A 27,131-nucleotide genomic window follows, 5' to 3' on the forward strand; every position below is an offset into this window, starting at 1 on the left:
TCCAGCTTGATTCATGAATAAATTCTTCATGCTCAAAAATACTGTGATCTACCTAAAGAGAAATGAAACCAGAGAATATCATTTCATCCTGGCCTATTTTTTCACAGTAAATATTCTATTTTTTTTTTCTTGGAGAGCTGCTAACAGTTAATAATCCTTGCAGTTCTGTTTAAGGAGCCTTTCTTTAAGAAGAGACATTATTTGCCCTCTATCAAGATCAAGATACTGACTTTTTACTGTCCCTGCCTATTGTGTAAGCCTAATACAGCTTCTCTGCAAATGACGATTAGCAATCACTTGTCCTCAACCAGAATGACTAAAACCAAGCCAAATGCAACTTAAATACTAGGAAGAACCTGAAACTTGTCATTCAAAAGCAGATGTCACCTTAAGTTCAGTTCCATTGCAATCAGCCACACACCTCATATGAAATGTTGTCTGAGTTCATGGCTAGTGGACAGTGCAAAAGCCTCCCCTGTCCATCCCAAACCCTAGCTGGGCCATAGAAGGTGCCACCTGCGCAGCATCCTTCCCACGGTTCACCTCTACTGAAATGCAGCAGTGTGTGAAGTGTTCATTTTGGATACCTCAGCTCTTTGCCTTTCTCTTGAGGTGAAAATTCCCAAAGCAACGACTTAAGACTACGTGAAGGTCAGGTGTCACTATTCTCCCTGCTCGCACATCCACGGCTAACTTTAACTGCAATGCTCTCTGCATTAAAGCACATTTACTATGATGAAACCCTACACACTTTTCACAGGGCTTTTTTTTTTTTTTTTTTGCAATGTTTTAAATAAATGACTTTTTTTTTTTTTTTTTGAGACAGTCTCCCTATGTAGTTTAGGTTGGCCTTGAAACTCACAGCAATCCTCCTGCCTCTTGAGTGCTGGATTTACAGCGTGCAGCCACACCCAGTTTCAATCAGTCACCTTCTATTGTTCCTCTTGGGAAGAACTAATAGTGTTAATAAGGGCTAGAACTACAATGACAGCTCAAATGGATCCTGAGGTTACATGTTCAGATGGCTTCCAGTGATGGGGAAACTTTCTTGATAATGAACAGCTGGCTGGGACACCACTGGGATTTCTAAAGGAGACCGTCAAACACTCTGATCACCTCCAGGGTTTGGAGTAGGCAATGAGCATTGAGGACTAGGGTGGGGCTCACGTTTGTGTCCAGCTCCTCTTCCCTGTGGGAGATGAGTGAGCTGTCCCTGTCCTTGGGCTTCCTGTGACTTTCTGGTCTCCAAGACTGTTTCTGGCTTCATCTTGTGTTCCTCAGAGGCTCTCCCTGACTTATTTACCTTTCATATACTTAATGTAGCACAAAGCTCTCTTTTAGGTTGGGAGATGGGAATACGCTTTTTGAAAAGGTGAAATTAATGGGAACTATTCAATAGTTAATAATCTAGATGTGTGCAACCTTGAGGGAGGCACCTCCTGATCACCCCTTTTGGTTGAGAAGATCTCTGGGACCCATTTCAGGCCAACCTTTGACTATTCCTAGCTTCTTTAGAGTTCACTCATTCGATTCTCAGAATTTCACAGCCAAAATCACCTATCGATTTCTTTAGTGTACACGTGTGGAAAATGCCATTCTGGGTAGGGAATTTCCAGTAAGACAGTGATTTCTGGTGTAATGCTTCAACACTTCCTTTCTGCATCTCTTTGGGCAGATTAAGACAGGTGAGATCTTATGTCCATTTAATTGTTTATTCAATGAAAGTATGTATAAAAACTTACAAATCTGAGAACTCAACTATACATATAATAGGAGATAGGGTGTTTGGTTCTTAACACATACATACAGTATAGCTATTAACTACTCTCCCCCGCCCTTTCCCCTTCGGTCCTTACTCCTGGCTCTTATTTTATTCTGTAGGCTGGTCTCTTACTGGCCTAAGGGAATATTAATGGACAACTTTGACCTTTTCAGTCCACTGGAGAAAATTTCAGATGTTAAAAAAAGAAAAAAAAAAAAAAAAAAGAAAAGAAAAAACTGGAGAATAGTTTTTTCCCCAAATAGTAATTAGTTTTTTTGTTTTTAATTTTTTTGAGGTGGGGTGGGGATTGAACCCAGGGCCTTGTGCACGCTACAGAAAAGCTCTACCATTGAGTTCCATCCCCAGCTCCAGCAATTAGATTTTTTGTCCTGATTTCTCTTTGCCATTTTTGATGCTTTAATGAATGTTGCCAGTAAACTGTTCATACTGACTTCTAAAGTCATTAAAGTTACATCTTCTTTCAACTTTCCACGTAAGATGCATATTCCTGCATTGTTTCCTCTCCAGTATGTATGTACACTGATTTAAAAGCAGCAGGTTGGTACTGAAACAAGTTTACCACTGGCAAATGACGCGTCATTTTCTATTCGAAAGACACGCTATAGACTGTCTCTTTTGAATCTGATTTTAAAAACAAAAACATTTGTCATTTTGCTGTTATTCAACTTGGAAAGAAGCCAGCAACTAGATAAGGCATGTGCATTAATCCACCTGTTTATACGAAATATCCACGTTTTACAAACATATAAACTCACAGCTTGTCAGGTTTTATCCAAAAATTAAGATTGCCATCACATTATTACTTTTTCTCTTTTGTGTTTTGTTAAAGATTTCTTAACTAGTGATTTTTCTTAACTGGACATAATCTCAAAGGATGCATTCTGAAATAAGACATCTGGAAGATAAAATCTGAAAACATTTTCTTGGGTTTAAAGTTTCCCCACACCTTCTAGATTTTGCATAGTACAGAGCCCAGAATTACCTCTTAGACACATGTTGCTCTTTCTGATACTGTTTTGTTTTTTTTTTTTCTTTCTCAGAAGGAAGACTTATTACCCAGGGAAAGTCATAATTTTAGCTTACCAAATTATATCCTAGTTGTTCTGTTTCGTATATACCCTTAATTGTTCCAAGTATGCTTTTAAATAATCTAAAACCTCTCAAAATCTATTTAAGTATATGAGTTCTACTGACCATTATCTTTCCAATACCCCCTGAATGAAAGTAAATAGATCCCAGGTTTATAATGCACAAAGCCTTTACAGAGGTGGGGGTGGGTGGGGTGGGGGAGGTGGAGAGAGGACAGGGACCTGTTTGTATCATGCCATGGAGAACTACGGTTCTGAATGGAGGGAAGGAAGAGAAGGAAGATAGTTTTTGTAAAAATGACAGTTTTTAAAAAAGACAAATAACATTCAGTCTAATAACACAGTTTCCTGTTCCTTTTTGATGGAGGCTAATACTGGGTGGTCAGGTTCCGTCACTTCAGCATCTCCACTGCCCAGGAGAATTGACCGCCCCTCATCGAGGGCGAAAACATCCGTGTTCTGGTTTTGGCATGAGTGTTTCACAACCTCGTTGGGAGTGGAGAATGTTTTGTCACACAAGTTGCACTTGTAGGGCTTGTTTGTCTGCACCAGCATGTTGTCCATCTGACTGCCTTCCTCAAACGTGCAGAGCTCCAGAGTCTGCTTGTCCACCATGGTGTACGTGTCGATGCTCTGGTTGAGGCACACGTGGCGGGCAGCCTGGTTGGCCCTGCAAAAGCTCTTGTCGCAAGTGCTGCATTTGAAAGGCTTCCCGGTGTGTATGTACATGTGCTCCCGCCAGTGGCTTTTCTGGATGAATTTGCGTCCACAGATGGTGCACTCGTACTTCCGCCTCTTCACCTCCCTCTCCTGGTCGGCCTGTTCCAGGTTGTCGATGTCGGCAATGTCCGAGGGTGGTGGGGTCTCCGACTGCTGCTGCCCGTCGATGATGGGGGAGTCCGAGATGTGCTGCAGCTCACTGTCACTGATCATCCCGGCCTCGGGCACCTCCATGGCATCCTTGCCGAGGTCAGCGGCATTGCTGCAGAGGGACAGCGGCACGCGGCTCTCGCCCTGGGGGCCGGCCGAGAAAGGCACGCCCGTGTGGATCTGCAGGTGCTCGCGCAGGCTGCTCCGCAGGGTGAAGCGCCGGCCGCACAGGTGGCAGGCATAGTACTTGGGGAAGCTTCCGTTCCTCTTCATGATGCTCGGCTTGACATGAGCTATGGTGAGGGACGCAGGCTGCTCATCGGAGGAAGAGGCTTCCAGGTTGGTCTCCTCTCCGGGAGGAGGAGCAGGAACAGGAGTAGACACGAGCTCTGGAGACAGTGAGCTCTGCAGGGGGTCCGAGGAAGGCATGTTTGTCCGATTCACCTGGGCCAGGTTTGGGGGCAACTGAGACAGCTGTGAGGCCTCTGTCACTTGCTCGGGGCCCATTCTGGAGGCCTGGGGTCTTGGGTCCCGCCCGAGTTTTTCAGGTGCAGGGGTAATCTTGGTGGCTTGTCTCAACTGGTGGTCCGCGATCTGAATGCCATAAAGGGAGGAAGCCAGTGGGAACACTTGGTCGGGATGGGAAAAGGTGCCTTGGCTGGCGAGGCTGGCCTCTTGGATCAGTGGGTATGCGTGCAGGAACTTGATGCCCTGCTCCAGGCGGACAGGGTCGATGAGCTGTGGCGCCATCTTTCCAGTGTACATGAGATGCAGGAGATAGCTGAAGATGTCTGGCTGGATGTCGGTGGGCTTCAGTCGGACACACTCGCTGAAAGAGAGGATGGAAAAATCTGTGAGTGCACGCCAATCTTGTGTCAAATGCTAATTAGACCCTGAAGAAGAAAACAGACCCTGGAAAGCAAATGAACAAGAATGTTTCCCATGCTGGAGTGCTGGGACCACTGGCCTGGCAGAGCTTTGCCCTAGAAGTATATGATTATGACTGACCCCATCCATAGCCCAGCTGGAGATCTCTGAGGTCAGTCAACAACCTGTCTGATTACGAAGGGGTTTTATTGGTGAGATAACATTAACAGAGGGCCTAGCATGAACAAGGGCCTAAGGACAAGACACAAAAACTGTCCTCAGACTTCTGGGAGTGGCTCCCTCCAGCACAAAGACTGAAGTGTGCAAGAGATGAGGACAGCAGAGGTGGCCAGCACTTCGCATGTACAGCTGGGTGGGGTAAAAAGCCATCTGGAAAAGACGGTCCTGTCCAATGATGCCGTCAGTGGTGTTGGTGCACTCACGGAAGGCCCATTGTCCTTGTGTGTGGGTGGAGGCGGACTTGGAGGACTCAATGCCTTGCTTGCTACCACAGAGTTGGAAGGTCATGGAACTGGGACTTGAATCTAGGTTTGTCTAGTTCCAGAATCATCACACCAAGACCCTTCAGAGCAGTAAAATAGCTAGAGTGGGTTCACTGTTCCCACGTGACTGACAGGGAGCCCAAGGTCCCAAAGCTAAGTGATTATCTGTGGCAGCTGGTGGTACAGCTCATTTTCTAAATTTCACTCTCCTTGCATTACTTCAGAGGCCAGCATCCCAAGCAAGCAGAGAATAATGAAGAGGTCCCTAGGATGGGGATGTCCTCAGACCATCACAGTAAAGACAGAAATTCTAATGCACCCCTAGAAATAAACGAGATGGGTAGCTACAGAGCATGCAGGAGATTAGACTGAGTTTATTCTACAGACACACATTTTTCAGATAGCTTCCTTGAAATTCTGGAGGACCAAAAAGAGGGCCTTACACTAGGCAAAGTGCTCTATCACTGAGCTACATTCCCAGTGCTTTTTTTATTGTGATGTATGGGGTCTCACCAAGTTGCCCAGGCTGGCCTCACACTTTCTATCCTCCGCCACCATGCTTGACTTATGATTGTAACTTCATGGTTTTATATTGTAACTTCATGGTTTTTTGGCTTGCTTTAGCAATCATATTCATTTTATTAAATATTTTTCAACATGCTAAAGTATAAATAGTATGCCTTGTTCTAAGCTTAACATTTTATTCTATTAAAAAAAAGAACAAAGTAACTTTAACAGAGACTTGTGACAGGATAGATTTGAGCTGGATAGCTGTCAATGTGTATATTTTAAACAAGACTGCACACAAATTATCCTGTGACAAAAGTTTGAATACAAAATATGGAAGACAATAAAAATAAAACACAAAAACTAACATTCCCTGAGATTTCAGAGGAGGAATAAATGTAACTATTTTTCTTTTCTTTTCAAAAAGAGACACAATCATACACTTCTTTCCTTGAGTCTTTTATATTTCTTTAGATTACTTACATTTTTGGAAGCAAAAATGCAAATACAGTTGGTCTTTCCTTTAATGTAAACAATCACCCCAGGTAAAGAAGAGACTGGAGGACCCTTCCAGGATCAGGCTGAGGCTTAGGCAACAGGGAAACCTAGGTCTGCAGAGATCTAAATTATCCCCAGTCTAGGGATGGGCTTGGTCCTCAGTTCTCTGGTTCTCAGGCAAGAAGGAAGGAATAATAGTTACAACGCTTCACAGCCACCTCTTCTCTCCCCAAAAGAAGGGTAGAAATGTAAAGTTAGCTTTGTTTCTTTAGCATCCCTGGAAGGTTTGGCCAGTAGAGTCCTTTTCCAGAAAACCTTGATGTGAGTTTTGTAATTTCTCTCTCTTGAGGTTAGCCTGATTGTCCTGTCTACTTCTTGTGAATAGCATTTAACGGCAAACCTCTCAAATGTTAAGTAACTACGTGGAGTGCCTGATGGCAAAGACAGGAAGGCGCTGAGGAGCCCACATCCACACTGCAGCCAGGACTGGAGGAAGACTCCTGGGTCAGGGATGTCTGCACACACCACTTTATTTTGGCTTAATTTTTTTTTTAAAAAAGCAGATTCACATGGGCCTACACCCATACAGACGCATACTTAGAAAAACAGATGGAGTTTAGGCTGGAATGTAACAAAGTTCCCTATTCTTGAGTGCTTTTCAGCCCAGGCAATCTGCCTGCACTCTCTTAACCACTAGCCCACTGTGGGCCAGACTCTGGTCCCCTCCCAGTCCTCCTACAGTACAGTCCCACCTGAGGTCTGATCTGCAGATGCTTATAACACACTTGTACGCAGGAACAAAGTTGTAGTATAACTATAAGCCTTTCTGTATAAACCTCCACGGTAATTCCCATATCTAGTTTTTCCTTCTAGGACTTTTAGGCAACACTGAACAGGACTAGAAGGTTGGACTGAGCAAGGCCTGCCCTTCAGAAGTTATATTTATTTGTGAGAGCACAAAGCTTGCAGACACAACAGAGACCTCTAGTGGTAGGTTAAGGACATGACTGCTCTAAGGCAAACTGGAAGATTCTGGCGTGTGCTCAGTCTCTGTGTGGCCTGTGATGGTCACTGAGCCTCTTGTAGGGGGTGCTGATTAAAAGTGCCTCTGGTCTTGCCCTGTGCTTGCCTCAGTGAGCTTGGAACCTGCATGAGGCTGGCCACCAGGAGGCTACCCAAATGCACGTGTCACCCTGGTGCACATTCACACCACTGCGTAAACTCAGGACTTCCCTGACACAAAGTTTGCATTCCCTTGATGGGCATTTATTCACTGCCCTGTAATTAAATAAGCTTCTTGCATCTAATTAAAACCAATTACACTGTCTCCTTTTATTTCTCAAAAGTAAAATATTTTTTGGGACCGTTTAATTAGTTCACTTTAGTGAGATCATTAAGTACAAAGCCTTCATCAGCCACAAAGTCTTTAACATAATGAAGTTAAAGAGCGGTTTTTCCTTTTTTGGGGGGAGGAGGAGGGGATTACTGGGCATGGAACCCAGGGCCTCATGCACACTAGGGTGCACTATCTCTGAAATACACCCTGGTGATAGAGAGTGCCTTTTACAGGAGGATGAACAGCCTGCACTCACCAGTAAGCCTGCAATCCTGTTATGGGATGTTTTTTGCGTGGCTATCCTGTAACCCATGGATATCCCAGCTACTCTGTGGTGTCCACTAAGACTGTAAATCCCAGCCTCTGCCTTCAAGAAAGTTGTAAATGAGATACTCTGATCCACAAGAGAGAAGAGGTCACTTTTGAATTTTTGTCCACTTGTCTAAGGAGGGGCATGGAAGGGGTGTATGTGGGAACTTGGGGAGCAGGCAGCATACTGCAAAACACTGAGGTGAGTGTGCTATGAAAGCAGGTCAGGTCAGGGTGAAGATGAGTGCAGTGTCCCCGAGGGGCCATGAATGGGGAGCCTAAACACAGGACTTTGATAAGGGATATCCTGATCAAAGGAATCATATGACCTAGTAAGTTTCATCAAATGCATACCACAAAGCAGTATTTAACATATTCTTGCAGGGCAGTGGAACACAAATGATTAGAAAATTGAGGGCCAGGGTGTAGCTCAGCCACGCAGTGCCTGCCTGGCAAGTGTGAGGTCCTGGGTTTGATTCACTTACAAAAGAAAAAGAAAGAAAGAAAGAAAGAAAGAAAGAAAGAAAGAAAGAAAGAAAGAATATGGAAATGAGCAAGGGAAAAAATAAGGAAATGTGAACAGTATTTTGAAGTAAATGTAATCTGGGGATTAATAAAATATGTGAAACAGATTTTAAGTGTGGGTTACTTGGTGCAAAGAAAACAGGCAGGAGTGGGGTGCTTTCAGGGAAGAGGCTTAATTCAGTTTTAGCCACGCCCAATGGGGAAAGAGGAATATATTCAGCTATAAATGAACAGCAGGCAGCCTGGGACTCTGAAGACAGAAAGAGTGGGTGGGCAAGGTTCCAGCTGTAAAGACAAGACCCAGGGAAAGGACAGCAGAGCGCAGAGGACCTACAATGAAAGCTCAGGTGGCCCAGTCATAGGGCAGACGTTCTGCAAATGCAGGTGACAACCTCTTTGGAGAAAACACAGCAGCAAATACTGCTGAGACACAAGGAGGCCGAGGGAGAGGCTGTGGCTCTGGGGAAGGGTGGCCTGTGACACTGGACTCCAGTGGAGTGCTGGGGAGGAAGCCACAGTGCAAAGGCACACAAGCGTGCGGAAGGAGGAAGGTGCACCCAGGGCACAGGCGGCCCTTTTAGGAACCTGGACAGTAAACCAGAAAACAGTTCCTGAACTCCCGGAGCTGGCAATGTCAGGCAATGTCAGGGTCAAGGGAGGTGCCCTTCCCCTCCGACTGGTGGAGCAGGGGCAGCAGTGGGGTAAGGGAAGGGATGAAAAGTACAGAGTGCAGAATAAAAATTGAGAGCAACAAAGGAAACAGGAAGACCGTTTTCCTTGGATACTGAGAGGTTCTTTAAGATACCTAGGAGAGGGGGAAAGAAAGAAAGCAGAACAAAGATATGGAGCTGCTTTAAGAAAGAAAAGAGGAACTCACATCCTCAAGCTTCTGATCAGTGTAGAAGACAATGAAAGGCCGGGGACACTCCGGGGAACAGGGTGGAAGAGCTAGAGAAAGGCTTCAGCAGAAGGAGCCTGGGACCTGGGGCTGGCTTTGTCTCACACAGGCTGGTGACACTCAGTGGGCTGCGCGCATTGGGCAGGGCTGGTAGAGTGGCAGGTGCCGTGGAAGCCAGTGACCAACAGGGGAGGGGTGGGCGGGTCACAAGGGAACTGTCACCCAGGAGCCTAGGGCGAGGCAGAGATCCCCCACCTGGATGAAGGGAAGAGGGGCCCCGCGGTCATTATCACCAACCATGTTAGTTACCTGGTCTGATGGACAAACAACATCTTAAAGTAATTGGAGAATGAGGCAAGAACAGATTTGTGTGCCTTGAAGTACACATCGCCGATGGCAACCGTGCAGTCACACAGGAACCCAAACTCGCGCTGTGCATTTAACTGCTGCAGTAGAATAAGTCCATGGTTGGTCAAATCCATTTTTTAAAAAATCTGCAAAGTAAACAATTTTATTTTTAAGAAAGTTGGTTCATAAATAAGAATGTGTCCTTTACAGTCCCCAATAGTAACAATCATAGCTAATGTGGCAACAGCTCATGTGCGAGGCACTGTTTAACACAGTACACAAATTAACTCATTCAGTCTTCTGATCGGAGTCGATACCACATATGGCATTGGACTCTGTGACGTGCCCAGAATGTGCATGGAGAAGCCAGGAAGTGAACCCAGGCTCTCCACCTTTAAGCATTGGTGCTCTACACAGCAAACAGTCCTGGATCAGTTTTTTAAAGATTCCCAGTGCAAATTCTAATGACCCATCAGAACCTGTCCAATTTTCCATAAAGACAGATCAATTACAATACCAGGCAGAGTCACAGCAAGGCAGGGTGAAAATCTTAACTACACTGGGAGTCATTTCCTCTAGGGATGCAATGGCACCTACGCCTCTTCTCTTCCTCCTCCTAACAGCAATCCAGTGAAGGTGCAGACTGTGGTCTCTGCCTCCCTTTTGTGTCAGAGGAATGGCCTGGAGAGAGTAAGTGACTTGCCTCCTTCTACTTGGAAGGTGGTGGAGACAAAATTGAAATCTGAATGTTCTAATTCCAAATCCTGTGATTTCCTTTACTCAAACATCAGCAAACCACTCCCAGCCTGAACCTATTTACAGTAGGAAAGCTGCCTGACACTGCCTGGCTCCTTACATCCCTAAAATGTTCCTTTTTCACTAACAGCACTTATGAAATTCTAAATAAAGGAACAGGCATTTATTATGGATACTAAAACAATCTTCTCCAATTTGACATATAGATTTGACATAATTCCTACCAAAATTCCAGTAAGACTTTATATACATAGACAAAATTATTCTAAAATGTATATGTAAAAGCAATGGAATTAGGATAGTTAAAATGATTCTTAGAAAAAAACATTGAAGTGGGAAAAAAGGCCCATCCAATTTTGAGATGTATTCTATTGGCATAGAATTCAAAACTGTGGTATTGGTAGAGGGACAGGTATGCAAACCAATGCAAAATAGAGAACCCAGAGGCAGACTGACATAAACACACACGCTTAATCAATCCCAAAAGCAATTCAGTGGAAGAAGCGTAACTTTCTTGACAGATGGTGCTGGATCAAATGGACTTCACGGGCAGGGAAAAGATGGAGGGAGAGAAGGGGAGAAATAAAAGATCTTAAATCTCATACCTTATATGCAAATAAACTCAAAATGTACCATGGTCTTGAGCAGAAAACACAAAACATAAAGCATTTGACTGGAAGTGGGGGCCGTGTCTGTAATTCCAGGGCTTAGGAAGCTAGGGCAGGAAGATGATACTAGCTTGAGGTCAGCCTGGGCTACAAAACAAGACTCTGTCTCAAAACCAAAACAAAAACCTAAAAAGCTAAAAAACTTTTGGAAAAAATCATCAGGCTCTAAGTCTAGACAAGGAATTTCTTCACTTAAAATCAAAAGCAGACCGCACAAAATGAGAAAATGATACACTGGACTTCGTCAAAAACAAAAATTTTGCTCTGTGAAAGATTCTGGATGAAAACCAGAGTGGATGAAAACATGAAGACTAGGAGAAAGTACAGTAAAACCTTTGCAAAGCACTTTTCCAACCAAGGGCCAGTATCTGCAACATATAAAGAAACCTCAAAGCTCAAGAGTAAAAATCCATCAAATTAGAACACGTACAACAGACATTTTACCGGAGAATATATACAGATGGCAAATCAACGCACAAAAATGTTCAGCATCACAGCACAAAAATGTTCCCACCAGGGAAAAGGCAAAGTAAAAACACACTCTTACTCCACACCTATCAGGATCGCTCTGATGGAAACACCACACAGTGCCCAGTGCTGAGGAGAAGGTGGAGAAGTGTGACATCACTCATTTACCGCTCATGGGAACGTGAAACGGCACGCACATTCTGGAAAACTGCCGTTTCTTTAAAAACAAAATACAATTACCACATAACCCTCCAGCTGCACCCCGGACGTTTATTCCAGAAAAATGAAAGTTTATGCCACAGAAAACCCTGTCAGACTAATGTCCAGAGCAGCTTTATTCCCAACAGTCGCAAACTAGAAAGGACCCAGCGTTCTCCCTGGTTGAACAGCTGGAATACACTGTAGCGCTCCTACATGGAAAGCTACTCGCCACATGAAGAAATGAACTACAGATTCATACAGCAACTTTAGTGAGCTGTGCTCAGTGAGAAACTCATTCCTACAGGCTCCATACTGGGGCCCTTTGGACATAGTAGTTTTGGAAACAGTGAAGAACAGATTTTCGGAGGTGAATGTGCTCACAGGAAGGTTTCCCAGCGAGACTGTGTCAATGTCAGTGCCCTCGCAGTGGTACTATAGTCTTACAGTCTCTATGCAGATGAGGCTGGCCTGAACTTGTGATCCTCCTGCTTCAGCCTCAGGGCTGGGATTACAGGTGTACACCACCAAGTCAGCCAGCATTACAATTCTGTAAGAGGTTTCCACTGGGGACTCTTGGCAAACAGGGAAGGTGACAGGGACACAGAGAAAGCATAGTGTTCATGATGGAAGACAGAGATGGTGCCAGGTTGGCGTGAAACTGAGATTACAGAGATACCACTCTAACCTGGTCTTCACGGGATGTCACTTTGAAGCTTGTATTCACGGGTGGTTTCTGTCAACTGCCAGACTCCTTCCCATCATACTAACCTGCCTTTCTCTACCGAAAGGCCCATTAATTGAGGAGGTGCAGCTGGAGCATGTCTTGCCCCACATCTTTAGATGTTTTGATCCACAATGGTGTTAAGTACAAGTTAATAATTTTGTTTGCTGCTGATACTGCTGAGAACAGCTGGCACTGACGGGGTGTTTTGTACTGGAAATTTATAATCAAAAACACCTTTTGTGAAATATTTAAACATGGTGGATGCACGAAACAGAAGAGCTCTTTATACCCCCCACTCTCACGAGTCTCCCCATATTCTACCAATATTGAGTATTACTGCTTTATTTTTTATTGGTACTGGGATCAAACTCAGGGCATTCACAATGATCGACATTCCCAGCACATCCATTCATTCATTTTGAAACAGGGTCTCAGTAAATTGCTAAGAACATGCAATCTTCCTGCCTCAGCCTCCCTGAGAAGTAAAGCACTACCACACTGTGCTTTACTACTTGTAGTAAAAGAATCTTTGCTAATATCACTGTTTTAGTTTCTATAAATTTAATGACAATGAAGTGCATTTTATATTATTTCTATTTTATTTAATATCTCATGAATTCTGCCCATTTTTCTCATTTTTTCCATACTGATCTATAAAAGTGATGTATATACAGAAAATTCATTCTATTTCACATATATTGCCAATATTTTTCTTTCTTTTTTTTTTTTCTGGGGACTCAATCCAGAGTGTTCGTATCTGCTGTACTTTCAAACTATTATTTGTTTGTTTGTTTTGAGACAAGGTCTCACTAAGTTGCTAAACTGCCCAGGAGGGACACAAATATCTAATGTTCCTACCTCTTAGTCTCCCTTAGTGCTGGGATTACTGGCACGTGACACCATGTATGGTTTTGTTTTGATTTTGATAAGAGTTTTTGTTGATTTAGTTTTTGTGCTTAGCCTTAAATATGTTAAGCATGAACTCTACTATTGACTATAGCCCTACGTCAAAGATGTTTTTGAAATATGTAATTTTATGTTTTAGTGCATCAATTTTATCAATATTTTTAGGATTTAGATTTTTACATTAATGGACATATACAATATGATCTCTGACATAGCAAAAAGTATGACTCACTTTCTTCACATGAGCAGACTGACATAAATGTACTTCTATACTCAGACTGTAAGACTGCAGAGAGGTACTAGGGATTGAACCCAGGGTCCCTGCACTGAGCTACACACACAGGGTCTCACTGAACTGCCCAGGCTGCTTTTAAACTTGACACACTTCTGCAAGAGCCTCCCAGAGTGTGCCACCACGCCTGCCTTGAACTGATCTCAGTAATTTCTCTTTTTGTCTGTCTCTCTCTTCTCAGTTCCAGGGACATACACAACTCAAATACAGAAAAAGAACACATGTGCAGTACTCTCAAGAGAAATGAAAAAGACAAATAGAAAGGAGAAAAACCAGCACAAGTTGCATATTCAAATTCACGTGGGGGAAAATACACAGACTGATTCTTTCAAACATCTTATTTTAAAGGCCAAAAAGTAATTTTCAGAGAAAAATGAAAACCACTCCCTGGTCTTAGCTAGGTGAACTGGCCTGGGGGAAAGCTGGAGAGGCTGGAGCAGGGGACCAGGAGCATGTCCAGGCAGCTCTGCCTAGCACAAATAACTGCCCTTCTCTACATCTTTCTCCTCTTCAGGGCTTGTCATGAAACTTGCACAAAGGCCACAGGCCCTCCCGGCTGAGGACGAAGCCACCCCTCTTTACTGTCTCCCTTCCCCCACTCTACCAACTGTTCCCCAACCCTCTGCTGAAGTGGCTAAGGCCACGCAAGCCCTCCATTCTCAGCAGTGCACACTTTGCAGCTTACTTGCCTTGTCCGTGGATTTCACACCCTCGGTCCTGCTTTGATGAAAACTTTGTCTCTGGTATCTAGGCTGTCACTTTCTGGGTTTTGGTCTCACCTCTGGTGGCTGCAATCAGTCCTTGGTATGTCATACACAAATCACTTCTCTCTGCAGGCTTCCTTTGGTGGCCTATCTGTGTCTGCCTGGCTGTCTCACAGAAAAAGGAAACGAGGTCTAGCTCAGTGGTGGCAAGCCTATGGCATGTATGCTACAGCCAGCCATTTGCTATCATTGAAAGCCCTTAAAGGTTCACCATTGCTGGTCTAGGTGAAATATTAGTTCAAATACTCTGTCCTCTTACCATGACTTGCATAAGGAACAATGAAACTCTGGGCACTAACCTGTTCTATTTGACCAGGTCACCAATCTCAACTCAGTCTCCGTTTCTTTCTTACACACGGTTGCTTTAGCACTAGGTTTAGCTCCCAATCTCTAGTGTGACCTCTTGAACCCACGCACCCGCCAACAGCCACAATGATCTTTCTGCAGGGCAAATCTAATGCTACCCCCGCTGCTTAACCTCCTCCTGTGACTTCCTGCTGCTACCAAGAAGAAAACCTAGCTCTTGTCACTTTGTACTACATACTGCAGGGCAGTGGCGGTAAACCTATGGCGTGTGTGTTGGTTTTTCTATTTTAATATAAAAGATGTTAACGTATGAGTTGTTTTATCTAAACTAGAATCTCAGTGTAAAAGTTCAACTGCAGTGTTGGCATTTTGTGATAAATAAATGATTTTGGGTTGCAGTTTGGGCACTCTGAAAGGTTTGCCATCCCTGCTGTAGTGCCAGTCTATGCTCAGGGATTCCAGACTTTTGGATTTCACACGGACTAAAACACAAATCTCTAAATTGGGGGTCCAACAGTATAGCTCTCTCTTTACTTTGAAAGCCAAAACATAAGCTATTTATAAGCTCAAGAAGGTTAGGGGGCTTTGGCACCTAAGTAGGCAGAAAGGACATACCATCAACTCCTCCCAGAGGAAGGGGTTAGCACTATATTTGGTTATGGGGAAATAAATTTTTCTTAATTTTTTTTTTTTTTTTGTCTTTTTCTTTTTTATCAGTACCAGGGATCGAACTCACGACTGCCTGCTTGCAAGGCAGGCACTTGTGGCGCTGAGCTAAATCCCCAGCCCTGAAATAATTTTTTCTAATGAAACAAATTATAACATCAAATCTTTATGAAATTAAAGAACCTACATAATTATTTTTTTGATACAGATTTTCAGCTTGGTGATCTTCATAGTATCTAGGCTGACCTGTCTCATCACACGGGATCTTTATCGATACTGCTTTTACACCACCTGCCTAGCAGGTTTCAGTAGATATGCTGATCAGTGAGAAAAACTGACATTGTTATTTCACTCTGGAACTTCTGGCTGAGCTGAGGAATGGCACCTTCTTTTTCCTAGAAAGTTTTGACCTTCCAAGCCAGGATGTGGCTCCCAACAGACTATGCTTATGGCACCAAGATGTTCCTCCCAAAGCCAACTCTTGGCTACCTCTTGTTTACTCTCGAAGGTCAGGAGAGGGGCTTATTTAAACAGGGGCACCGAACCTCTGACTTTTGAAACATGCAGCTTTTAGAGCAAATGACCACCACTGCATACAGGCATCCAAAGAGATATGCACAGCACTTGCATGAACACATGCTCTCACACTCGCATGTGCTCACGATCTTGACTCTCAAGAGCAGGAAGCCCTTTTTGCCCAGGAGCACTGGTGACCATGCTAGCTATGTAGATGGCCTGAGGCTCCAAAAGTTCACACTGAGTCTTTATCATTTACTTGCATACCCTATGTGTGTAGTAGGCTGCTTAGAACAGTGTTTAATATTTACTAAGTAAGCTAGTAACTAGAGGTTCAGAGAAGGGAGTTCTGGTTCTCAGGCATAGTATGAGCTCTGGCAGGCTGGGTGATTTGGGGAAAAGGTCAAGTTTTTAAGCTTAGGCCAGTGGTGGTGAGCCAATGGCACACATGTGGCAGTGGGCATGTAGAGTCCCCTCTGTCAGCAAGTGAGCCAGGTTGCCCCAGTAGTGAGTATTCAGGTTTAATTGCAGTGGTGGCACTTTGCTATCAATAAGTGAATTTTTGGTTAGGGCACTGTCTCTAAGAGGTTCACCATCATTGTCCTAGCCCGACCAGAAAGAGTCTTGTCAATTTAAAACTCACCTGGAGTGTCTTTATGCTAATTAATTAGGTCCTGAACAGTCCTGAGTTTACCAGGACCCTGAAGGGTAAAGCATGTTTGAAGAATGAGGTAAGCAGCTCAAGCTGGAGACTTCTGTTCTTATCTTAAAAACAAAGGGGATTTTAAACTTGTGACACAATGGGATGGCCTCAAGGTAAAGAACATCTGATCTGAGATACCAACCAGATTGGGAAGGTGGAGTCAAAGAATGGCAGAGGCAGACATACAAGACACAGGGGTTTGGGGGTAGGGGCATCAGAGAGGGAGAGGAAGAGGGTGTTGAAAGGAATCTAATATATTTAAAGAGATAAAAAAATCCGAAGGCCTGGCTGATCAGTTAAGGAGGGTGGGAGGACAACAGCATCCTAGATGACTCCTAGACTTTACTGTACAGCTGCCTAGTGGGGAGTGCTCTCTACTGGAAGGGAACAAGGCCAGAATTCCATTTCAGCAAACAATCCTGTATGTGACCTTGTTGAGGGCCCAAACCAAAATGCAGAGGATGCAGAATATACTGGCCTGGGGGTCTGAGTGTCTTCAGAAAAGCCAGGCTAGCTGGCTCCAGAGCTGTACCCTGATGTCACTGTAGTCAGAGAGGTAGCTTCACGTGGTCAACAAGGAAGTCAGGACCAAAGTCTGTCTTCTAAGTGGAGGGTCATGCTCTGTGTGCTACGTGCCTTGCTCCACACAGTGCTCCAAGCCTTTACTGAGCTTAGTCAAAGGGCCAGCAGTGAGACAGGACACTCAAGACCTACACAAAAGCTCCACCATTCACCATAGTTCAATGGAACTTAAAACAACTACCTATGAAGTCACCTGTTTTTCCTAAACTAGAACGCCAATTGGAGAGAATTGAGGAAGGTCAGTGAAGGAAAGGAGGGGAGCCTCTCTCCCTTGCCCAGGCAGGATCTGGGTATGCAGTCAAGGCTGAGCTCAAACTCAACCCTTTTGCTTCCCAAGGATTGAGATTATAGGGTGTGCCACCATCAGGAGCGTTCTTGAAAGGGTTATATGATGCTTTCATGATGTACTTACATATGTGTAATGCTTTTCCCTTAAGTACATTCTGAGAATGTAAGAATTTATGCCAAAATAAGTAAAAAGCACTTTCTAAAGCCAAATATAGTGGTACCTCAGTTTACAAATTCAATCTTTCTCCACAATTCTGGTTGCAAATCGAACTGGAGGGGAACCAAATCCAATTTCTCTATAAGGCTAACATTAACTACTGAATTTGATTCAGTTCTTGTCCAACTTGGTTTGCATCCAGAATCATGGAAACACTCACGTTCATGAACCAAGGAACCACTGGATCCATTATCTAATACCCACCCCCATCTTGTGCTAGGAATCAAACATGCAACAGCTCTACTGTTCAGCTTTTTCCCTAGCCCTCATGCTCTGGTATTCACCTTCGTGGCTGCTAATGGGATATAGACCATCACTGACAGTCAAAGTGTTTCCAGCTTCTACACATGGCACTTGTGGGCTGGTGCTTAAGCAAGTTCATCTTTGGAAGGACAGTTGAACGGGACGCAAATAATCACATATTTTGACAACTTAGCTTTTGCTTCCCTTTCAGTAGAACTGATGACCTAGACAGCTTTGGTGAACTGATGATTCATTTTTAGCAATAATAGCTCTTGGAAGATATTAAACATCACTTAGGTTACCCATTTCTTCTTTTTTTTCATGTCAGACGGGTAATGTGCCGAGGTCGTAACAAGGTTGAAAGGAGGCACATATCATGCATAGAGCATGAACACCCAATCATCACGCTTATGAACCTGAGGATAGGTTACCCATTTCAAAGACACTTTTGAAGTCCTTGATTTTACATAAATGAAGCCTAAATGAATACTGTAATGCACAGAATACATCAGTAACAGAAGAATCATTACTCATAAGTAGGATAGATTCTTTCAAGTAGTTAAGACTACTTTCTTGGGTAGAAATTGCCCTTTCAATTAGCAGTATTAAAAATTAATGGTGGAAGGATCATAAAGTAAATGTGAATGAGAAAGATCATTTGAATTTCAATTATTTTTATTGTTTTTTTGAGATAGGGTCTCACTATTTAGTTCAGGTTGGCCTCAAATTCACATGTACTAGGATTACAGGCCTGCACCACCATGCTTGGCATCAATATATTTTAAAACTGTCCAACTGGGCCGTGGATTTAGCTCAGTGGCCTAAATGGCTGACAGGCAAGCTCAAGGTGGAGGGTTCAATTCCCAGTACCAAAAACCCAACAAAACCCCTGCCCAACTCCCAGGTAGGAAGTGCATCTTATTTAGTTGTGATGATAGAATGCTACATTTTTCCTAACACTTCTTTCTCCCTTGGGGTCCCCTAACACTTCTTTTTTTTTTACTAGCTTTTTTTTTTAATCGGTACTGGGTATCAAACTCATGACTGCCTGCTTGCAAGGCAGGTTCTTATGCTGCTGAGCTAAATCCCCAGCCCCACCCTAACACTTCTTAAATCAACTCTCTTCTAAAAGTCAATAGAAAAAGAAGGGCATAAACTACTTGCATTCATTTTCGTATCAGAAAGCAGAGTATTTGCAATTGAAGATGTCATTTCTATTATATTTTGCTTATGTTTATTTTTAAACTAATTTTCAATTTCTGAATATAAGTTAAGAGTCAGAAGGGGGCAGATCAGGGACAGGGTTCAGGAGTCTAGCCGAAGTAGGTTAGAGGTTTATGTATAACAAAGGAGTTGAAATCAAGGTGATAATTCTAAAGGTGCTATGGTACAATTAACTTTGAGGAAGCCTTTATATGATAATACTCAGTAAAAATTAAAAACCTCATCTGCTTCTACTAACTCAGCAAGTAGAGACTGATTTCCTTTTTTATATACTATATGACGACTAATATGAACAAAATATAGCCATCCACAGATCGATTCAGGGTGAATGTGTGTAACTCATTCTTAATTAAAAATGCAAAAATATTAATTCAATTAAAATAAAATTACACAGCAATAACATTTTTATGAAAAATAATTTTCAAAAACAAATATAGTGAAGTGTAGCCTTTTTGTACTTTTGTAATTCTCTAATAGAAGACAACTGGACTCTGCCTTTGCTTTTTGGTTTTGTTGTGGTATCTGTCTTGGTTGAGTCCTGAAGAAAATCTAGCTTCATCTACATATGAAGTTAGGAAAGAGAAACTTTTAGTAGTGGCAAATTCAGGTAATTGTGAATATTCTTCTTTGATGCTACACTGAAATTTGACAAGCAGAAATTTCTTAAAGGTTAGCTGTACAACTTAAATCTGTGGCAATGAATGAACTTTTCCTACTTAGTTTCAGTAAATTCACTGATCTATGCATTACTATTATTATTTTTGGTCTTTTTTGAAACAGGGTTTCATTATGCAGGTCAGACTGGTCTTGAACTCACTTTGTAGCCCAGGCTGGCCTCGAACTGTTAGTAATCCTCTTGCCTCAGCTTCCTGGGTGCTGAGATTACAGGCATGCACTACTATTCCCAGCTTGATAGATGTATTTGAGTGCTATTTTACTTGTGAGTAATTTTTAACATTATCCTTTGGTCACCTGGAAAATCCTATGAATTAAGCAAATGTTCCCACTGTCAACAAACTGAAACGACACTACTATTGTAATTATATTATAAAAAGTTTTGATCTAGGGACTCCTGCCATGTTCCTGGGAATTCACAGGGGTCAGGTGGCCCCACTTAAACACTCACTGTTCAACCAGTCTGGTCAAGGAGACCAAGTGTCTTTTTTCTTTTTTTTAAAAGATGATTCTGCTCCTTTGTTGGTACAAAATTTAAAGGATGCACAGGATTTAAAGGGACAGTAACTAAAATCTCTTGCAAAGTGAAAAAACAGTACTCAGCTGGGTATATTGCATAAAAGTGCTTTATAAATTTTTTCCTTTTGCATGCTGAACTTTCTGAAATTGAGAACAAAAATGCATGAAACGTTTGGACTGGGGATTTTGTGCTTGAGCATAAATACCAGCTTCTAATTTTGCTTCTCCCATGAAAGAATGGCTGGAGTTTTAATACTGCAACCTGAAGTGTTTTGTGGGTACTGATCTTACATCTTAATGACAGTAGCGGTGGAATTGTCAAAACCCTAGTAAAATATTATTCACAATCAAATAGAAGTACTTTAATTTCAACCGTAATTTGTTAATAAAAATTACAATCGCATAATAAAAGTTTTTTTAAAAAACATTCTGGATTTAATGCTTCTAACAATTTTTTTCCCTTCAGGCAAGAAAAAATTCAATTTGCTTTTAATTTGTGAGTTGTGTTTGGAAACACAAACAACACAAGGAAACAGGAAAGGTGATGATGTCCTTTTACCTGGTGCATTGCGAATCTATGGTAAAAGCTCCAGCAGATCAATTTTTTCCACGGTCTCTTGGGCCAGCCTTGTCCAAAACTATTTGCCCCACTTTCCAAAATTCTCACGAGGAACAGGGTTAGAGATAAAGCACCAAGGGACAGTACAAGACAGCAGGAGAGTCCTCAATATCTAAGCAAGTTCATTGTCACATCTCAGCCTGAGGTGTTTCCTCCCTCTTGTGTTTTGGGAACCTTCCAACTGGGGAAGCACACTTCCTGCCTCTGGGACTTGCAGTGGGTACGTGAAACCTAGGGTTACTCGCAGTGCCTACTTAGGGGTGATCTTTGAAAAGTGCAAACTTTGGAGGCCAGTGCTAAGTTCGTATTAATCTTTAAGATGTTAAAAAAGACCTTGGCGCTTTTATTGCCGTTTAAATCACGTTTAGGATTCACCGTACAGTGGAAGAGTATGCACCAATCTATTTACATCCATTTTGAACGGCAGTTTTCTAACTGGCAAATAAGCTGGTGAGGTACAGGACAGTTTTAGAATGCTAATAAAACACTCAGTGGAAGGCGACTCCTCCACTGGTATGCTTCTTGTATTTTCAGATGTGTCAGTAATATGTCAATTCTTTGGCTCAAACACATAACCTTCAAGTTTATTAAACAAGAAGCATCCAGTTTAATGTAACTTAGTAATAAATTCTTAACAATTAAAGTTTACAAACATCCTGGACATGCAGTTATTCAGAATGCAAGAACAAAAATAAATCCCTTTACTTATTAATTTCGGCTTATAATAAAGAAATTAGGATTAAGATGTTTTAGTTCTAATTTTATAAATACAACTTCAGGTTTGTTCTGGCACAGGCAGGACGGAGCAGCCGGCTTTAGCAAATCCAGACCACCCTGGAGCTACGCGAGCCCGAAATTCCGACCTTCTCTTTGCATTTCTTTGCGAACAACCATGAAAATCAATAGAACCCCTATCTATACCCTAAGGGGGGGGGCCATTGTTTCGTGAAAGAGCAAATGAAAATGCAGACGGATGGGAGAAAAAAAGCTCAGGTTATTTCCCTGAGGCAGGTGTAAACAGCAGTTTCAGCAGTCGGGCGGAAGTCCTCGCATTCAGGGCGCAGCAGCAACTATTTTAGCTTCGCTCTATCACTTTGCGGCTCTTGCTACCCTTGATTTCTACTTAACAGGCTTTTTAATTCGCTATCAGCTAAAGCGACAAAAACCTTGCTTTGGCTTTAATAATTTTATCTCTCTCCGCAGCCTTACTTAAAACACTCATGAGTTGGGGGTTTAGCTTCACAGAGAGAACCATCAGCCGGAATCGTCCCCAAGCCAGTCAGTCACCGCGCAGCCGCGGGAAGCGCGACCTCACACCCGGCGGAGCTCGCAGGCCAGCGGAAGCCGGGCCGCCGGCAGCCGCCCAATGGCCGCCGGCCCCACCCCGCCCCCTGGGGCGGGCGCCTGTCTGGGGGCGGGGCCGAGGTTCCAGGGTCCCACCTCCACGATTGAGAGGAAGGGAGGGGGACGCACTCTGGCCTCGCCGCCTCCCTTAGCCTCGTCCGTGCGTGAGCGCGCTCGGAGTTAAACACAGTGCCGACGCCTACGCCGTGCGCAACGTCCCGGCAGGCGCCACAGCCCCGGCGCCGGGGGCGGGGGAGCGGGTGGCCCAGCCATGGAGAGAGAATGAGCGCGCGCGAGAGCCGCAGACAGCGCGAGACCCGAGGAAGCCGGAAGCGCGCGTGCGCGCCCCCGCCCGCGAGCGGGGAGGCGGAGCCGCAGCCGTAGCGGCAGCAGCTGTAGGAGCCGCTGCAGCTGGGAGAAGCGCCAGAGAGGCCGGGCCTGCTCCGGTCGGACCGGATCCCTCCCCTCCCCCTCCTCCCTCGCTCCCCTCCCCCAAACCCACTTCCGCAGGTCGCGGCCTTGCCGCTGAAGGAGCAGCGGCAGCGGTGGCCGCCCCGAGGCGTCGATCGGAGGACTACGCACCTGACGGGCCCGCCTCTTGGGCTCCAGCGCGGGACGCTCGCCGGCCGCCACGGCGGGAAGGGAGGGACCGGCGGCGGGGAACGGAACGTGAATCGCCCCCTCCCCTTCCTCCTCCCTCCCCCCGCGCAAAGCCCCGGATGGAGGCGCCGCGCCGCGCCTCGCCGCCGCCTGGCTCCGGGGGTGGTTTTGTCAGGCGGCCAGAGCCGGCGCCAGGCGCGGCCGCCCCCGCCCCCCGGGGCGCCCCAGCCCTCGCCTCCCAGACCGGGGCGTGGGGCCGGGCCTTCCGCCTGCCTTTGCCGGGGCCCGGGCCGGGTCGCGCCTCGCCTTTGTTGCCACCGCCGCGGCCGGAACCGTTGGCGCGGCGGGCGGCCCCCGCCCCCCAACCCCGGGGCCCGGGCCGGGGGCGGCACGTGGGCACCGGCCCCGGAGGGCGGCGGCGGGCGCTTACCTGTCGCCGAGGCCGCCGCGGCGGCGTGTGAGGAGGCGGCTCGGGGCGCCTCGGCCGTGCTGTCCTCCCAGCCGCCGCCGCCGCCGCCTCTGCTCGCTGCTGCTGCCTCTGCCGCCGCGGTCGGTGTCTCCGGCGCGGCGGCGGCGGCGGCGGCGGGGCTTTTCCTGTCCGGTTACGTTAAGGTCACATGACCGGGAGAGCGGAGCGACTAGTGCAAAGAGGCTGCGAGCGGCTCCCGCCGGGGGGAAGAGGCGGCGAGAGAGCAGTGGCGGCAAGAGCCCCTCCGCCCCCCAGCCGCTCCCCTCCCCCTCCGCTCCCCGCCTCCGCCTCCGCCTCCTGCTGCTCCGCCGCCGCCGCCGCCGCCCGCCGCTCTCCCTGCGCCGCCGCGCCCACCCGCCCGCCGCGGCTCCAGCCGAACTTCTGCGCGCCATGTGCGGCCGCGGCGAGGAAACTTCGCTGCAGCGCCCGGGCCGGAGGCTTGAGTCACAAGCCCCGTGTTTACATAGCGCTTTAGGTAGGACGGATCCTCCCCGCGCTCGGGGTACGGATGGAGAGCAGCTCGAGTCCTTCGGCCAGCCGCTGTTTGACAGCCCTCGGGTCCCCACCTTTTGTCCCTTTAACTTCTTCCCTCTGTGAGTTTAAGTTTTGGTGTTCAGCACAGAGTAGAAGGTAGAACCAGGGAACTGCTGTGGTTCACTGATGTCTTTTTGGCGCCAGAGGTTATTTAGAGTCCTGAAGTAGGACCTTTCTGCTTTCCGTGGAGGTGTTTATACACGAATTGAGTGTGGTGTTACGGTTCAGTGTGGTGGTTATTTAGTAATTAGATTTTCATTTATGAAGTATTGGTGCACATAATTCAGTTCATGGTTGAGAACAGTTTTGGTCTTTGGCAGAGTGGATTCCAGAATTGTCACATTAGGTTTAAAACTCCTGAAGTAGGGTAACATGGTAGGGGAGTTAGGTATTCTCTTTCTGTGATTATTAACATTTTAAAGTTAAGTTCTTTGTTGTTGACATTTTGGTAGAATTTCTACGTTTCCTTTGGAAGTAGAAATTTGTATTTGATGAGGGGGTTTAATGATTTCTGTGTTTTCCTATCAAGGGTTTGTTTTGTTCCTGGTGGTAGTAGGGGTTGAACCCAGGCCCTTGTGGTACATCCTGAGCCCTATAAAAACTAAAAAAAAAATTTTCTGAGGCAGAGTTTCACTGTGTACTACGGGTTGGCTTTGAACTCATGTAGTCCAGGCTAGCCTCAAACTCATGATGTTTCTGCCTCCACCCAAGTGCTGGAATTACAGGCGTGTGCCACCATGCCCGGCAAAAATTTTTAAATTGTAAAAACGGGGTCTCTAAGGTTACAGGCTGGGTTCCAACTTGAATTTGTCTTGCCTCAGCCTTCTTGAGTGCTGGTGTACCTGTAAGCCCAACAACATGTGTAGGATTTAAGGCATGCATTTTTGGAAGTTTAACCATCCAGTTGTAGTCACACCTACTGATGACTAATTTTATTTTGAAGGCAAAAAAAGCTATGTAACTTTCATGACCCCTAAGTGAATAATAGATTCAATGTATACCTGCCTTGAACTTTCTTGTTCTTTGATGAGCTCTAGATAAATGACTTGAGTGGTTAAACGTCTACCAGGTAGTGACTCTGAGTAAATATTCTAGTGTGCTGTCACTAAAACATCAAAGTTAGCCTTCAACTACTGGCATGGAGGTTCCTTAGAGTGGCTTCTGTTTCTTATTAGGAAAACAAATTATTTTGATTGGTAAGAGAATCAGTTAAGGTTAGTTAAAGCTTACGTTCTTAATGGTAAGAGAATCATAGTTAAGATTAAAGCTTACGTTCTTAATTCTTTTGGACCATGGTTATGAACTCTTTTCAATTAGAGTACTTGTGTGAGGAATGAACTGATTTAAGAGAAACTACAAAGAAATGTGAGCAACACTGAAATTTTAGAATGAAGGCATTGAGTAGAAACTTGTCTGTATTTAGAGCAATTGGCCCTGAGACAAATAACTTTTTTAGTTTCCCGATATTCTATTGTATATAGGCTTATAGAAGAAATACAAGGGTAAGCTCAGAACTAAAGTTTTATTCTAAAGAACCAGCTTGTCAAGAGCATCCTGTTTGTTCTTCATAAAAGTTGCTGCTTTGGGTTTAAATAAATTTTTTTTTGGTAGCTGACCTTAAACTAACTATACCCCAGATTGGCCTTGATCTCCTGGTGCTCATTTCTGCCTCAGCCTCCTACCTCCTGAGATTACAGATATGCTTACCTGTTTATGGATTTAGAACTAGATTGCTTTTTTGCTGATTCTCAAGGTGTAGGCAGGTGTACTTTTGCGAAGTATGCAGATTATTTGGATTTTTCGTGACTGTCATCAAGCCATAGCATTATAAGGAGAGCTATATAAATTTTCTCTGTAAAGGCTAGGGAGAAATCAGCTGTTGTAGAGAAAGGCTGAAAGTCAGGATAAGGGCTAAAGGCAGCTACACTTCTCAAATAAGAGTTGTTTAGAGAAATGCACAGATGCTCTGGATAAGTAATAATAATCTGAAGTTAAGTCACTTTTTGATGTTCCTGTACCAGTTTATTTTGGGGTCTTGAAAATGTATATGGCAAACTAGGAGTTCAAAAATAGTTTAACACATTTTACTTCAAAGAAAATCACAGAGTAAGCAGATAATCTAAGAATGCATCAAGTTACGCAAAGGTATTTTGCAAAGTTTTGTGTTGCTGAAAGGTTTGATGTGTGTTCTGCTTAGATTAAAAAAAAAAAAAAAAACCCTAAACATACGCACTCACTTGTTTGAGGGTAGTTCCCATGAGACTTGAACAGTGGATAGAAAACAATAGTTTTGTACTTAGCCTTTTTTCCTCCTTAGTTTGGTGAAGAGTTGTGGAGTGTGTGGTCAGATTAAAGATAAAATTTCCTTTAACTTTGAAAAGAAAAGTAATAGGAAATAATAAATGGATAGGTCAGAGCTGGCTTTTCACTAAATTCTGTGAGGAGTGCAACTTAAGGAAAATGGCATATTTTTACGTGTTGAACCGCAAAGTCTAGGGCAGGTACTATGCCCTCTGTGTTTTATATCAAGCTGTACATCAGAAAAGATGTACTTTGAAGAGTGCCTTTTCATTGGTTTAGTCATAAATTTTTCAGAAAATACTTGTTTAATTAATTAATTAATTTATTTTGGTACCAGGGATCAAACTCACAACCTTGCACTTAACAAGCAAGCTTGAACCGCTGAGCTAAATCCCTAGCCCCCAGAAAATGCTTGTTTAATAGCTGGTGGTTACTGAGATCATAGTCCCTCAAGAAATTCCCTGTGCTTTAAGGAACTTTTTGTTTTAAATCTCTGTACCTCCATAGGAATACACATCGTTTTTCCTACTCTTGCCTTCTCTTTCCCTTTCTTTGTCTGCCCCTCTTTGTCTCTCTCTCTCTCTCTCTTTTTTTTGGTTTGCTTTGTTTTGAGGCAGGGTGAGTAGCTTTACAAGATGGGGGTGGTGGTTTGCTTCTCTTGAAGCAAGTAAGTAACCCAAGCCAGAGCAAAGAGGAAGCCACACACCATCGTATCAAAGGCAAAGCACCAAGTCCAGCCTGAACACCAGGAGATAGAAATTTAGCTCCATCTCTGAAGGGGACAATATCAAAGGATTTATGGACATTTTGGGGTGGGTTGTTTTGAGACAGGGTCTTACTATGTAGTGTAGGCTGGCTTTGAGCTTGCTTAGTGACCCAGACTGTTATCTTACTTGGAACAATCCACCTGCCTCAACCTCCCAAGTGCTGGGATTACAGGTGGGTGTCACCATGCCCAGTTCAGTGGCCATATTTTAATAGGTATCTAAATTCTGTATTTTTGTTTTATGGATG

At 44.4% G+C, this 27,131-nt stretch overlaps 1 protein-coding gene and 1 non-coding gene across 3 annotated transcripts; both read right to left on the bottom strand.

Moving 5' to 3' along the window:
• Positions 1–1,693: 1,693 nt before the first annotated feature.
• On the bottom strand, positions 1,694–23,384 carry Zbtb2 (zinc finger and BTB domain containing 2). Of its 2 annotated transcripts, none has more exons than XM_063232912.1 (3): positions 23,244–23,384; positions 9,494–9,678; positions 1,694–4,570 (listed from the first exon to the last, which is right to left on the bottom strand). In XM_063232912.1, exons 2-3 carry the CDS (start codon positions 9,664–9,666, stop codon positions 3,199–3,201), a joined length of 1,545 nt encoding a protein of 514 aa, XP_063088982.1. In that variant the 5' UTR covers positions 9,667–9,678; positions 23,244–23,384; the 3' UTR covers positions 1,694–3,198. The 2 variants fall into 2 exon arrangements, with proteins under 2 accessions (XP_063088982.1, XP_003468559.1); XM_003468511.4 differs by lacking the exon at positions 23,244–23,384 and adding an exon at positions 22,796–22,932.
• LOC111756372 (small nucleolar RNA U13) lies at positions 18,155–18,256 on the bottom strand. The gene has a single exon (XR_002790860.1). It is a non-coding gene; the product is annotated as a small nucleolar RNA U13 (small nucleolar RNA).
• Positions 23,385–27,131: the final 3,747 nt, after the last annotated feature.

The sequence above is a fragment of the Cavia porcellus genome, unplaced genomic scaffold, assembly GCF_034190915.1.
Source record: "Cavia porcellus strain 051 isolate PalLab524CR breed Dunkin Hartley unplaced genomic scaffold, mCavPor4.1 scaffold_22, whole genome shotgun sequence".
Lineage (NCBI taxonomy): Eukaryota > Metazoa > Chordata > Mammalia > Rodentia > Caviidae > Cavia > Cavia porcellus.